Source organism: Megalops cyprinoides, chromosome 5, assembly GCF_013368585.1.
Source record: "Megalops cyprinoides isolate fMegCyp1 chromosome 5, fMegCyp1.pri, whole genome shotgun sequence".
Taxonomy (NCBI): domain Eukaryota; kingdom Metazoa; phylum Chordata; class Actinopteri; order Elopiformes; family Megalopidae; genus Megalops; species Megalops cyprinoides.
This window is the reverse complement of record NC_050587.1, coordinates 35,258,556-35,273,562: the sequence shown is the minus strand read 5'-3', so window position 1 is coordinate 35,273,562 and position 15,007 is coordinate 35,258,556. Positions and strand designations below refer to the sequence as shown.

General features: G+C 45.8%; 1 protein-coding gene across 8 annotated transcripts; it reads right to left on the bottom strand.

Annotated features, from left to right (window-relative positions):
* Window positions 1–3,832: 3,832 nt before the first annotated feature.
* Window positions 3,833–13,400, bottom strand: brd3b (bromodomain containing 3b). 8 transcript variants are annotated; one of them, XM_036528526.1, is made up of 12 exons: window positions 13,191–13,400; window positions 12,528–12,665; window positions 12,274–12,418; window positions 11,061–11,254; window positions 10,257–10,628; window positions 9,716–9,844; window positions 9,024–9,230; window positions 8,398–8,466; window positions 7,045–7,283; window positions 6,106–6,389; window positions 5,284–5,409; window positions 3,833–3,999 (listed from the first exon to the last, which is right to left on the bottom strand). In XM_036528526.1, exons 1-12 carry the CDS (start codon window positions 13,389–13,391, stop codon window positions 3,878–3,880), a joined length of 2,226 nt encoding a protein of 741 aa, XP_036384419.1. In that variant the 5' UTR covers window positions 13,392–13,400; the 3' UTR covers window positions 3,833–3,877. The 8 variants fall into 8 exon arrangements, with proteins under 8 accessions (XP_036384419.1, XP_036384420.1, XP_036384421.1 ...); XM_036528527.1 differs by having other exon boundaries at window positions 3,833–3,996; XM_036528528.1 differs by having other exon boundaries at window positions 9,039–9,230.
* Between the last annotated feature and the right edge of the window lie 1,607 nt (window positions 13,401–15,007).

Sequence of the window (15,007 nt, the reverse complement as noted above, 5' to 3'; positions counted from 1 at the left end):
TAATTCATTATTTCCCTTTTAAATACACATCACTAGCGTCAGCTAGTTAACTCATCTCTCAAACTCACATCTCAGGTTTTAGAGATAACAAGGGTAGAAAGTTGCTTGACCATCTAGCATGAGGTAACCCCGACAACATATAAAGGGCTAGTAGCATCTAGAGGCACCACCTGTAACATCATTCAAACATGCACAGGCTTGCTTCTATACTTAGTGTAACGTTGCATATAAACACACGAAAGACTTACAAATATTTTGCATGTCTGGATAGAAAAGCATTGGGAGTAGCTGCAAAAATAGTTTCTTCCACTGGGTGGAGACACGGCTTCTTTTGAAATTAATTGATGGGTCTGGGGAGTCTCCAGTTTAATGATTTTAGTAACAGGATGGAAATCCTATCCTGTGGTTGGTGATAAAATTGTTTTTATTACATGTTCAACTCTATTGTATACAAGAATGTAGGTTTTTAGTCTTACTAATTTATGATGAAATGCTCCATGGTCTGACTTCTGAAAAGTGGTCTTTAGGAAGTGCAAAAAGTCATAAGTAACTGAAACGGCAATTCCCATTAATTTCTCCCATAGTCCTCTAATAGACTACAAAAGCAAATTTTAAACTTGTTCTGAGGGACCATCTTGGTTGACCCTGGAAATGTTATGATCCACCTTCATTCAAAGTGAATCCCCACAACCAGGGCAGAGAAACACTACAAATTAGGAGATCACACTCTGGTTATCTTACCATCTGGTATCTTTTGATCCTCAACACCATGAGTAATGTTTTTTTCCCCATTTCAGGCTCCAATTATATATACATAGATAGGTATTGATTGGAGTTATAATGTAGAAATTTGAAATCTTTGTCCCCCCCGCGGGGCACGTTTAAGTTAAAGGATAATTGGGTTACCGTAAATGCCAGCCTTTGACAAAACGATAGGGGTCAGCAACCATACAAGCAGGGCATTCAATGGGTAAAGCCCAGCAACACTGGACTGTGCAAACAGCAAGCAGTAATGGAGCACAGACTGTGGTAGGTTTTTGCGGTTTATTTACGAAAAACAAAAGTAACCTGGCGTGCCAGAAACCCCAGGTTAGCAGTTACATCTGATATTAGCTTCTAACTCCTCTCCCATTCCCTCTTACCCCCCACCCCCCTTCCCACTCCCAACCCACCCCCCCACCCCACCCCCCAGGCCCGTATTGCAATAAACAAGCCTAAAACTACTTACATTGAATCCTTGATTTTCTCAATGTCTTACATTTACAGGAAGATACTATAAACAGCTCAAAAAAAGGTATAAGAAAGTTACAATAAACCTGCATGCACGTCATACATAAAAAGTAAACTTTGTTTTTTTTTTTGTTTTTTTTTAAATTTTGTTTCATTTTTCATATAAAAGGAACTATTATATTTTGATCAGGGCCTAAAAATGAACTAAAAAGTGGCGAATATATATATTTATATATAATTATTTTCTGTCATTCAACTCTAGTGACATCATTCAAAGGACAACCCAACGGGGGGTTTTGCACATCAGAGAGCAATGGAGCGAGAAAAAGGAACCGCATAGTTCTTTTTGGGGAAGGTTTTGCAGTTCAGCGCTGCTAGATAAGACATATCACAATCACAACAATTAAGAATACACTCCACCCCCTCAGGTACTTGCATTTGCGTTGAGTATAGCTGTGATGAGTCAAAACCAAGATAGCTTGCAACCCAATGAACTGCGATGAAGTAAACAGAAAATCTAAAACCAGCCGTGGTGAGGTGGCATAATACGTACAAGACAATCTAACATTAGTCCAGTAAAAACATGTACATTCAGAAATTAATATTCCAGACATGAGGGGAAGACTCAGTAATATTGCTTTGCTGTTAGTAGCAACCAATTTCCTGTCACATTCGAAATATGTTTGGGGTATAGTGTGTCGTGCGAGATACAGTATCACTGTTATATGCAACACATAGGACATGTATGTGTTCCTACTATCACAGTGATAAAGCAATTAAGATTGGTACGAGCTTATATATATATATATACTTTCCCTTTTCAGTAAACTATATGTGAGCATAATTTTCCCAGTTGGAGCAAAATAAAACATCTAAGCCATCCAAGGGGTTCTTACATTCAGAGATTTGTATACCTGCCACAGGCTAGGTACAGAGACAGAATGTCCTGAAACACAGACAGACACACACACACACACACAATGCCACCATACCATCAACTAGTTATCACTGTGATAATGCATGTTCAAAATCAGCTTTAAAAAGTATAAAAAAAGAGAGAGGTAACCGTTTCAAAGTAACCCGGTTACATGTCATACATGCTAAAAAATTCACATCTGTAACTTTGTAGAGCTGTCGTGTATTTTTTTTTCCCAGAAACCAAAAAAAAAAAAAAAATCATAATGGTTCTTCCAATTCTACTGATCAAACAGAATATTGTGATTTTTTCCCTAAAAACAAATTTGGTAAGACATGACAATGCTCTGGTAACACAGACAATATTTGCTCAAATGAGGTTATTTTAAATTTGTATGCCAACACAAATACTGCATTTTCTTATAACAAAATTCACTGTGACGAGTTAGCTACCCGAGTCACCAGAGATCCCTCCCCTAAATTAAGATAAACATGTACCCAAGCATCCTTCTGAAAAGACCCAAGAGGACTCGAATACATTCTAATACACCAAGTGAAAATCTCTACATGCCACTTGACTATACACCGAAACTATATTTATACAGCCACTAAGCCCAGTTACAAAACCCAGCCAAAAAAAGCTACTTCTAGTCCAAACATTTGCCATGTTAACTGTCAATGGAGAAAGAAATGAAGCCTTCACTCAAAAGAACAAGTTAAATCCCCTACAGAATGTCAACCAATGCTGAGGGCAGTTATATCTCAGTTTCTCTTCTCAAACAACGTGATAATAGTGTGATGTTACTAGTTTTCACTTGGTTGATCACATTTTAGCCATTTTCTCCTCCCCAAATGCAGGTGAAGCCATGATGCAGGTGAAATCTAACACTGGTGGGTTAGCTTTCAATTATGCGGCTGAGGCTTGCAAAACAGCCCCAAAAAACAGGCAGAGGGAAGGGGGACCTTTCAGAAGCACCTGTAAGAATGGGGGAACTGTTCACATATCCTGTGTGTTGGTGAAATAATTAATGCAATTTCTCTGTCATGATCATACGACCATGTTCTTTGCTGACGATGTGAAATAAATTTTTTAAAAAAGGGCAGATTGGATAGACATAAATACACAGCGGCAGACGCTTTGGAATGTGGTGAGGGTGCAGAGGGGGGAAATCAAAGGCCAGGTGGCCTCCGATTGGTGGAAGATGCTCCAGAGCACTGGGTCTGATGGTGCTGCCGTGACTCCTCTTCCACTGAGACGCAATTTCGAAACGAATTCAAAAGGCAAGGCCCTTCAAAAACAAAAAAAAACACAAAAAGACGACAAAAGGAAATGATCAAAAATGATCTCTATTCTTTTTTCCAGTTATTAAGAATCTTTAAATGCTCAATTTAGGAACTTTGTTCTCTTGATATCGGACAGCTCCCTTTGAAAGCCAGAGAGATACACACCCTGACCCCGTCGAGTCAACTACTGTTTCTCAATTTTTTTTCCCCTCCAACCAAAAACATTTATTTAAAAACTTTTTAAAACGTTCTCCGACATTGGTGTCGCTATTTTTTTTCTCCTTTTTATTGTACTTTCATAAAAAAAGGTAGATCTCAAGAGGGGAGAAACAACCATGACTGCATACAATGTTTGTTTAAAAAAAAAAAAAAAAAAAAAAATAAAAGTGAACTAAAAAAAAAAAAGAGGCGTTTCCGTTCGTGGCGCGGGGGGCAGAGCCGCAGGCGTTCAGTCGGAGTCGCTGCTGTCTGAGCTGGACCCGCTGGAGCTGCTGCTTCCCGAGTCCGACGAGCTGCTGCTTCCGCTCAGCCGAGAGGGCCCGCCCGCCGGCGCCGACCCACCCTTCTCTGCTGGGGGAGGGGGGAGGGGGAGAGAGAAACAAGCTCCAATCACTGCACAGAACTGAGACGGACACCCAACCCCACCAATGAGTAGTCAAAATTACGCTCCCTTCACAACAGCTTTGACAAACACTAAAAAACACACACAAACAATCTACCCACCCTGCTTAACCAACTACACACATCACCAACAACAGTGCAAGCTGATTAACCCCTCCTCATCCCACACAAATCACATTAAAATGTAATGGAACTGTATGAAGGGCATGTTCAAACTCATTCAATTAGCTGCATTATTAAACACACAGATCTAGCCTAACTTATTTAACCCAGAGCCTGACAAACTGACGCTGCTTACAGTAGTATAAACCAGACAAATTAATTACTGCATAAACTGTTGGAGCTTGCTGCTATAAATTGTGCAATAATAGTACCCACATACCTTTGCAGATTTGTTATGTACATATTGAACGTTATTTACGTAAATGTATATTTGCATTTTTTTTTTTTTAACTTATTGACCGTCAATCTAAATACACATGTTTATCAAATATGTGAATTTACATTTCAAACGAGTGAAGCGATACGGCCACTTGGGTCAATCAGCTGTGTGAAACGAGGAGAGCAGCCCAGAAGTTTGAGGGCAGAGGTCCCTCCGACCGCCCCACCACCGCGAACCACAGAGATGTGCCAGGACAGAAGAGACATGCAAACAGAGGTGTGAGCGTCCCAAGAGAGGCAGGCCATGAAACGACAGCAGGTGAAGAGGAGGGTTCCCTTCTCAGCCGTAACAGCTAGTCACGCCTTCCCACGGGTTCCAAAAAAAAAAAAAAAAACGCCATCTTGGATTTGTCCTCTGCCTGAGCACTTCCAAACACTACCTTCGCTTGGGAAGTGGATACCATCCACATATAGACACTGTAAAAACCAGCTCTGACCTCCTGTGACTCATTTTCCACACCGTTGAAAAGGGTAAGTTTTTACATGACAGCAATCAGCAATGAGTAGGGGTACGAGGTACAATACAAGGTACTTTCCTCTGACAGGAACACATGGCTGTGACGCATCAGACATCAGACATCAGACATCCCTGACAACCGAACGTCAACACGTCGAACGAAAACACCTCACGATTCAAAGCGGGAGACTGACCACTGAACGAAGAATGCAAAAAAAAAAAGTAAGGACAAAAACGAGGAGGGGGCCCACCGGAGCCCCTCGTCGGGCCGATTCGCCCTCTAGCCCTACCGCCCTGCCTGCCCTGTCTCCACCCCCGGAATTAAACACGGGTACCTTTTTTGGGTGGTTTCTTGTTGTTGTTCAGCTGCCCGCTGACGTCCTGCAGCCTCTTTTCTAACTCTTTCTTCTTCTCCTGTGCCAGTTCCTCCTTAGACTTGGCGCCCTTTTTCCCTGTGCCCGCTGCGGGGAGACACAGAGCGCCGACCCGTCAGTACAGCGCTCCGCTCGGACCCCGCTGCCACGGCAACGAGCAGCCCCCGGGCAAGCTCTCCTGCTCCTTGCGGAATTTTAAGTTTCTTTTCTTTTTTTTTTCCTTTTAAATCTTTTTTTAAAGACCTAATTAATTTTAGCAAAGGGATTTTGTCAATAGGTAATTTGGCTTTAGTGTTTAGAGAATTTAGCGCCGGCAGGCTGCAGTCTGCTTTCGGCTTAACTCCGGCCTTGGGTCCGAGCCGGCGCCAGCTCCTAGTACATTTGCAAGCCAAACAAAAGGAGAAAACTACAAAAACGTCTATGACCAAAAAAAAAAATATATATATATATATATATACAAAATGAAATGAAAAAGGAAGCACACTAGATATAAATAAAAAACCAACAGACGTGCACAGGGTGTAAGGGAGGGGGCGGACTCCAACTCAAAAAAATAAATAAATAAATAAATAAATAAAACGCCTACAGAGCTCACAGCATCTACTAAAGCTAGAGGAGGGGAGAAGAAAACAGAGGAAAAAAGAAAGAGTGTGAGGGAGGGAGGGGGGACAGAGAGAGGATTCCACCCAGAGGCAAGCAGAGAAGCATGTTCAGTGTGTAAGGCTGGGGGGCGAAGGGGGCTGGGGGGGGCTTGTCAGGGGGGGTGGGCCCCGGATCACTCACGTAGCGGTTTGCGCTGCTTCTTCTGTAAACAGGACTTGACGTAGCGCTCCAGCTCACGCAGCGTGGAGGGCTTGAGCGTCTCGAAGTCGATCTCGATCTCGTCGGGGTTGGAGTCGCGGAGCGAGGGCTCGCGGGACTGGATGATGTGCACCACGCGGCCCAGCTTCTCGCCCGGCAGCCGGTTGATGTCCAGGCTCAGCTGCCTCTTCTCGTCGTACGTCATGGGCAGTGAGTCCTCCTCCGACGACTCGTACAGCCCCGCCTGGGACCCCTTCTTTATTTGCCTGTGGGAAAAGAGGGGGGTGAGGGGTGTTAGCTCCAACGTTGTTTGGGACACGCTGTCAGAGTCAGGCAACATTTCCTCCAGAAAATTATAGGGAATGTGCACACACATGCACTCACACAAACACACACAAATACACATACAAACACGCTCGCACACAACACGCTTATTCACACAAACACACACACGCATACACACACAAAAATGGACACAAACACAAACACACACACACACACACACACACACACACAGGCACTACACAGGTCTGCAGCAGCAGTCATCCCAGAGGAGAGCGTCAGGGGGATCGGTCTTTCCTTTGGCTCCAGCAGATGCGGGCCTGGCTCCACGTGGAGCTATACTCAGCAGCAGGCCCAGGGCTGGCTCCATGTGGAGCTGTACTCAGCGGCAGACCCAGGGCTGGCTCCATGTGGAGCTATGCTCAGCAGTAGACCCGGGCCTGGCTCCATGTGGAGCTATACTCAGCAGCAGACCCAGGGCTGGCTCCATGTGGAGCTGTACTCAGCAGCAGACCCGGGCCTGGCTCCATGTGGAGCTATACTCAGCAGCAGACCCGGTGTTGGCTCCATGTGGAGCTATACTCAGCAAAAGACCCGGTGCTGGCTCCATGTGGAGCTGTATTCAGCAGCAGGCTGTACCTGGTGGCCGTGACAGTGCTGTTGGCTTTCCGGGCCGGAGCCTTCTTGGGCTGGGCCGGCTTGGGTGGCTGCGTGGACTTGGGCTTCTTCTCATCCTCCACCTTGGCCTTGATGTGCTTCTCCTTCTCCTTGTCTTTGTCCTTCTTCTTCTTCTCTTTCTCCTTCTTCTCCTTCTTCTTCTTTGGTTTACTTACCGGGGCCTGGGAGAGCGCCGCCAGCTGTTCGTGAACGGCCTTTAGCTGAGGAGAGAGTTCGGAGAGAGGGGTCAGCCTTCATTTCGAGGGAGGGGTGGGGTTGGGGCTGGGGTTATAAAAGAGAGGGGCAATGGGTTGATACAGGTAGTAGGGGGGGTTGATGTCATTATAATACATTTCCATCAGCAGTAGAAAAACCCAAACCATTAATAAAATGCTTCATAATCTTCATACGATTCCTTTACATTTCATTCCTTTCATATTATATGTCTCATGTTTTTCTCTGAGCTGTAGGACGTTTGCAGGCTAATACTCTTATTGCTTACCTAGTGCTCTGCGTTATCCATTCAAAGCAAACTGAGAATACCAACAGCATAAAATCTCTTCTAAATTATCGACTGATTACATCACATTTCACCCTTCATTAAATATATCACTGACATGTTTAGATTTGGATATACAGAGCATGCTTTGAGAATGACAGACTTGGGAAATTGATTCTTTAAAAAAAAAAAAAAACTGCAACAGATCAAAAGCGACTGGATTCACCCAATGGTCTGTATTTAAATTCTTAGAGGCTTGCAAATACGAAAACAACACCGACATTTTTCACATTGGCATGTTTGATATTTGAAAATGCGGAATGATTATTGGGCCCAAGAAGCCAGGAAACATGGCTGCACTGGGTAAGCAATCTAAGAGGTCACCTTCGAGACAGAGCACAGTAATTAGTTAAGTGAATGAGAAGTGGAAAAAAAGAGACCTTTAGGAGAATGCAATGCTAAAGGAGAATTATGAAGCATGGGCTAAGATTAGATAATCACAATTAGGTCCCCTTTTCTGAGGAAAACAAATATTCACACTTCCTGATCTCCACCACCCCCTGATGTGCTGAGAGCTCCAAAAAAAAAAAAACTCAATGAAACTTAAAGGAACTGGGAAGGCAAAGAGAAAGGAGAAGGGTTTCTGATTGCACACCCCCCCCCTTGCAAGCTCCCAGAGGGAAAGGACAACAGACAGAAGCTCCGCTGCACCCAGCAGCCCCCAGCACCACGGCTACGATCGCAAACCCTCTACCGCTCGCCCAACAGGGGCGACAAACAACGCTAAATTCAATGAGGAGTTAGTGGGGGGGACCGGGAAGGAAAAGGTAAATCACCTGAAAACGCTTGGCGCACCCGTTTTTTTTCCCCTCCCCGTTACCATTGGGGCGCTCCACAGAGATTCGCTGGTAAAAAAGCCAAAGTGAAATCAGGGGACAAGATAGAATACTTCCAGAGATCATGTGAAAACGTTAAGACAAACCACTTTATAACAAACAGCTACTGTACTGTGCCACTACAATAATCAGAACTACTAATGTGATGATGTTTTTTTCTGGGAAAAAAATGACAAAGACTTACAAGTACTGCATGCAAGCCATTTAATGCCAGCAGATGCCTAAAAATGCAGTATCAGGGCGGTAGAGGGTTAACGCTTAGTCCTATCAATGGGGGGTGGTTTAAAAATAATTAAAAAAAAAAAAAATTCGGAAAACTGTAGTTTGCATGTCTACATTGTCTTAAGGGGAAAACTACAATTCTACCAGGAGGAGCTGTCAGGGGGCGGAGCTACACTCCATATGTGCTCCTCCCTTCAAAGTCGGTAGAGCAGTGTGAGGCTTGCGTGGCTGTGGTGTGAGGGGGGGGCAGGCCTGAGTTCTGGGTGGGAGGTAGCCGCTTAGGGTAACTCCGCCCCCTCGGGGCCCTGGGGTTCGGACCTGAGGTCCTCGGCTCTGAAACCCACCTGTTCGGAACCCACCTGTTCCTGCAGCTCGGCGAGCCGGGTGGCCCGCTCCTCCTCGGAATCCGAGCTGTCGGAGCTGGAGGTGTCGCCGCTGCTCTCGCTGCTCTCCGTGCTCTTGCTGACCACGCCCCCCGCAGGCGGGGCCAAGGGCGGGCTGGCCTCCGCTGGCTCATCCGGCATCTTGGCAAAGCGCATTTCAAATACGTCCTGAGAAATAAAAAACGGGAGAGCAAGCTTTACTATTAATATGCCAATTCTTTGCAAAGCAGACTTATTAGAACGCCTAATGAAATTCATTACTTTATTGTCTTATCTAGAGCAACTTACATAGATTACAATTTTACCCATTTATACAGCTGGATATTTACTGAGGCAATTCTGGGTTAAGTACCTTCCCCAAGGGTACAGCAGCAGTGCCCTAGCAGGGAATTGAATAAGCAACCTTTTGGTTAGCAGTCAAACACACCTTACCACTACACCACGCTGCTGCCCCATTCCCATACCTTATTTACCAAACTGGATATTTGCAAAGGAAACTCCCTGTGCCACCAGGGAATCAAACCAGGATGCTTTTGGTTACGAGCCCAGCAGCGCACTAATACAGCCCGCTGTTGCCCACTCAGCAATGACCGAGTCACTTTTCCTCATGGCCCAAGTGACCAATGCGTCGAAAAGGAAATTCCAACACTGACCTGGAGCTTTCTTGCCATGGCGACGACCTCGTGGTCAGGTGGGTTGTACTTGTAACAGTTTGAGAACATTAGCCGCACGTCTGCTGCGAAGCCTTGCGCGTCCTGGTACTCTCGGCCGTCCATCTTTTTCTGCAAATGGCAAAACAGCTTGCGTGAGCGCAACAGCTTATGGCAGTGACAGTCACCCTGTTAGCTTCCTTCTCACAGGGTAAAAAAAAAACATCACAAGCTGTAGACTCTGGTTAGAATTCAAAAGATGCACCAAAAAAAATTCTCTCACATTTCCCAAAATTCATATGGTCGCTTGTCTACTACAAACAGCTGCGCCAAGAAAATGCCTCGAAGATAGCCAGCTAGAGATGTCTGACCACCACCAACGATGAAAACATCGCTCACTGACCCCAACACAAAACAGCTTTTGGTCAGAGATGAGGATTTTAAGGGCTACTTGCATGTGCAGCCGTCTGTCTGAATGCATTAGCCTACCCATCTAAGAAGAGTGGAGAAGTGTAGGTGCACGGGGCACCAGTGAGGGACACACCTTCACGGTGCTGAGGTCCATGGGGTGCTTGATGATCTCGTGGTAGTCGTGCAGCTCCAGGGCCTCAGCGTCCACAGGCTTGTAGAAGGGCCAGGCGTAGGCGGCGTGCTTCTTGGACAGCATCTCCTTGAGGATACTGTCGCAGTGCCGCAGGTGCTCCGTCAGCTTGCCCTTCTTGCCGGCGTGCTGCGCCACCTCCCCGTCCTCCAGGTCCTTTTTTGGGGGCTTGATGGGGCGGCCCGTGCTCTCCCGCCGCGACAACACCTTCCCCTGCTTGGCGTCCAGCAGCGGGGTGGGCGACTCACTCCGGCTGGCCGTGATCGCCGACGTGGTGGGGGTGGTGGTGTCCGCTTTTCGCTTTACTCCCTTCTTCTGAGGAGGGACGGCCGCAGAGAGGCAGACACACGCAAAGACATGGGCAGACACACAGACAGACACAGACAGACACAGACACACACAGGCAGACACAGACAGACACACAGGCAGACACACGCACAGAGAGACCGACACAGACAGACACAGACAGAAGGAATTACAATCCTCTATATGATCAAAAATCAAACCTGTTTTACAGACTTATAACCTTGTAGCCTTAATTTTTCAGCTTGTTCACTTATTTTTCTACAGGTCAGTGATCTTGAATACAAGAAAATGCAGGCTGCACAGACTGTCAACCTTGTGGATTTCAAACCTTGAATCACCCAATCAAGTAGTGACACCCCTCCCAAACAGTACAAACGATGACCTTCTACAACACCCTGTGTCACCTGACCCTCGGGTGTGAGAAACAGAAGCGGCGCTTACTTTGATCACTGGCTGTGCAGGGGGAACGACCGGCATCATGGGCGGGGAAGTGGGCGTGGTCTGAACCGGGGGGACGTTGGGGGTGATGGTTGGCACTGGAGTGGCTGCGATGACGGGCGTCTGGGTCACTGGCGGAGGGGCGCTGGAGAAGGACGACGGCGAGGAGGCAGAGGATAAGGCCTGTTCCTGCTGACCTGTGGGGGGGGGGGGGGGATGAGGCAGCCAATCAGATCACCAGGACGTGACCAATTGGATCCCACTGTTCTTGCAAAGGGTGTTCCCCAAGGACCAGGTCTTGGTGCTCTTTTTATCTATATCATATAATGATATTTGTGCAGACTTATAACTGTCCATCACCTACATGCTGATGACACGACCCTGTAGAGATATGCCCTCTCTACAAACACTGCCTTTACAAAGTTACAGCTGGATTTCAACTCTTTGCAGCATGCCCTAATAAACGTAAAACTGCTCTTAAATGCAGACAGGAGGGCTATGTTGTTCAAAGGCGTGGTACAAAAGGTAGTTGGTCAGACATATAAATCTTAATTTTAAATCCCATGTAGTCTAGCCAAGAGACTGACGTTCACACTGAATTTCTACAAGTTTAAGTCATGCTCTACTATGTCTTCACATAAACATCTACTTGCTGGCTTATTCCTGCCCAAACTTGATTATGGAGATACCATTTGCCCGCTCAACTTCTTTGTCCAAACTTGACTCCCTGCATCATGCTGCTTTGAGATATATTATCAACTCAGGTCAGAACCCGCTGCGTTTTCAAATATTCATGACGTGGGAATGATGTGGCTGCTTCCTCTTCTGAACGGATGAAACACTTGAGCAATCCACGGTACAGGACAGTGCCCCACACCACAGCAATTTTGCCTTTTCCAGCTTTATTTTTACATTACATCCCATTACTGGCATTTCAGCAGACACTGTTATCCGGAGCAACTTACAGAGGTTAGAGTTTTTCCATTTATACAGCTGGATATTTACTGAGGCAACTCTGGGTTAAGTACCTTGTTCAAGGGGGTACAGCAGCAGCATCCCAGCAGGGATTCGAATCAACAGCCTTTTGGTTATGAGCCCTGCTTCTTACCACTATGCTACACTGCTGCTACTTGTGTGGCCATACAACGAATAACCACTTCATTTGCCATTTGGAATAAAACCTAGTGTGATGCAGGCCAGTCAGGGTGGGTCTTACCTGTGCCAGGGGGGCCGCCTGGTTTTCGCCCTTTGCCTTTGGGGGCAGGGGGCAGTAGTTCCACTTCTTCCTGGGGCATCAGGGCCACTTTCTGAAGGAAGATCTTCTCCAGGGCCTGTGCCATCAAAACGATATCATCTGTGGGCTAGAGGAAGCAAGAGAAAGAGAGGGGGTGAACAGGAGATAGAGGTGGCCAGCGCAGCCAAGAATTCCAGGAATCCAGAGGCCCTGATTGGGCGAGTTCCAGGACTTGCCTTGTTGTAGATGTAACAATTGGTGAACATGGTGTTGAAGTCCTGCATGCACTCGCTGGCACTCCAGTAGTAATTGTTCTCCAGTCTCTTCTTTATGGTTCCCATGTCCATTGGGTTTTTGATTATTTTGTGATAATCCTGTTGGACATTGTGGAAATAACGACTCAGCTTTAATCTCTGGGGTTACCACATGGTGTATGAAATACGTAAGTCATATTATGTAGTGAAGGCGTGATGATTCAAGAAATATGTTTAACCAGAGGGACAACACTACCATAAATTGTGCAGATAACAGTCAGTATTTTATTGCCAGCAAATGCAGTTAATAGTGGTTGTCACATTGTAAACTGTAAATTGTCTTACTGTAAACTGTAAATTGTTTTATTATCAGGCTTCTTAGTTTTATATGAACCCTAACAGAGCCTTAAAAAGTTTAGTAAGACCTGATACAGACTGCTTTATTTTTTTCCATGGGTATTTTTCTGTTCCACACTCCACAAAGCACTCCAATAAATGTCCTTTCATAAGATGGCATGCTAACATTTCATTGATCTTTTTTTTATATTATTTCGCCAACTGCCTCATCATATCCTCAAATGCCCTTATTCGAAACAAACAGTGAAGAGCTCTCCAGGGCCATTTGGAAACGCTTTCTTTACTCACAGGGAGGCTTAATTTGACTGCATCCACCGGCTGGTAGAAGGGCCACGCAAACTGATGCCTCCAGAGTGTCTTCACCACCACGTTTTGCATGTACTGCAGCTGATTGGTCTTCCTGCCGGGCTTGTTGGGGTTCGTGACCTCGGGGGGCGGAGGGTTGACGCCTGGGGGTGGGGACTGGATGGCAGGGGTGACTGCAGACATGCTGGCAGGGAGGGGGGGTGGGGCGCTCTCTCTCTCTGTTTCTCTCACTCTGTGTGGGGGGGGTGGGGGGTAGGGGGGTACGGGGTTGGGTCCTGTGTCTCTTCAGTGAGTGTTGCGTTCCTCGTTCAGCTCTTTACTCTCCTGGGGGGACCGGCATCCCATCTCAGGGCCTGACCTGCTGACCTCTGCCAGACAAAACAGGGAGATCAGGGTGTCAGGAAATCAAAGGAGCTCAAGGCAGACACGGGGTGAGACTCAAGGGAAACAATGTCACCGGTACAAATGACTCCCTGTGCCACCGTGTCACCCCAGTGGAAACATGTAACACGGCACTGACACATTAAGGGGAGAGTAGCATGTACAACACAACTCATGCCCAACTGAACATCAATCACATCAAGTCAAGCTCCACCAGGAATATAAGTATATTCTAAACCCATTACCTCTCTCCCATGGACTGTGATTTTGACAGCTCAAACACTGAGTTGTGAATTATTTGTTCCGCTTTCAAATCCAATATTTACACTGGCTCGAGCCAATTACTGCCACTTGGAACATTGCAGAACACAACCGCAGGGAAGATTGACAACATAAGATTGAAAGATTCAAAGGAACAGCAGCTGCCTTGAAAATCATAAGAAATTGATCATAAACTACAGCATGTCACTCTCCATTTAGAGTTTTCTCCTATTCCCAAGCAAACACAACGTCAGAGTTTGGTCAAGAGTTAGGCGCAAGGTTTCGCACTAGGTGGCTGACACGTGTCTAAATGCTACTCGAAAAGCTGACTCTAGAACGCAGGGCAAAGATTTATTTTCTTGACGGAAGGTTCCGGAAATGTGAGTGATTCTCCAATGAAAAAACATACGACAGGGGTTGTCAAGCTTAGGTCTGTGACACGGCAAACTGTTTCAAAAGGGATCCTGTGTCTGCGAACACCGGCACAGTGTACTCACGAGAGGAGGGCCCCAGTTTCCAAACCAAAGAATGCTCCACAGTCACGACAGATGCCTCACAACTGAATTCCATTTCGGAATCCGATTTAGTTAGCAAATTTAGTTAGCAAGGTAACAAGAATTTAGTACCATTTCAAGCACTAGACCACAAGATGCACTTCACTGATAAAATAAGCAGAGTCTGGTTGGTTTTTCACTAGCTCAACTTCAACATTTACCGCTTCAGTCACAGCAAGAGTTGCAAACCAAGCTTGATAAGCTGTCTCAAAATAAAATTAATATAAATCTTCTCCTGAAATCACTAATTAAACAATAAGCATGCATGCATGCATACAACTACCAAAGTGTGATACAAAACCAAGATAGACTTCCGTCTCAATATATCTTTTAAACAAGGACTACATATGGCAGGTAAAAATCGGTGGAGTAAAACTTCTATGATTACATCTTTTTTTTTTAATCTTTCCACAGGTTATGAATTGGAGAAGACTGACCACACAGAGTGGTAAAGACACCCAGGCAATTCTGCTTCACCAATAAGCACACAGAACAGCAGAGACAGAGGAGGAAGGGATATCACCTCTGCATACATTGCACTGTATATTCTACCTTCAAGGCAACTTCCCAACCATACAGGTTTTGCCAGGCACTGTGTTGTAA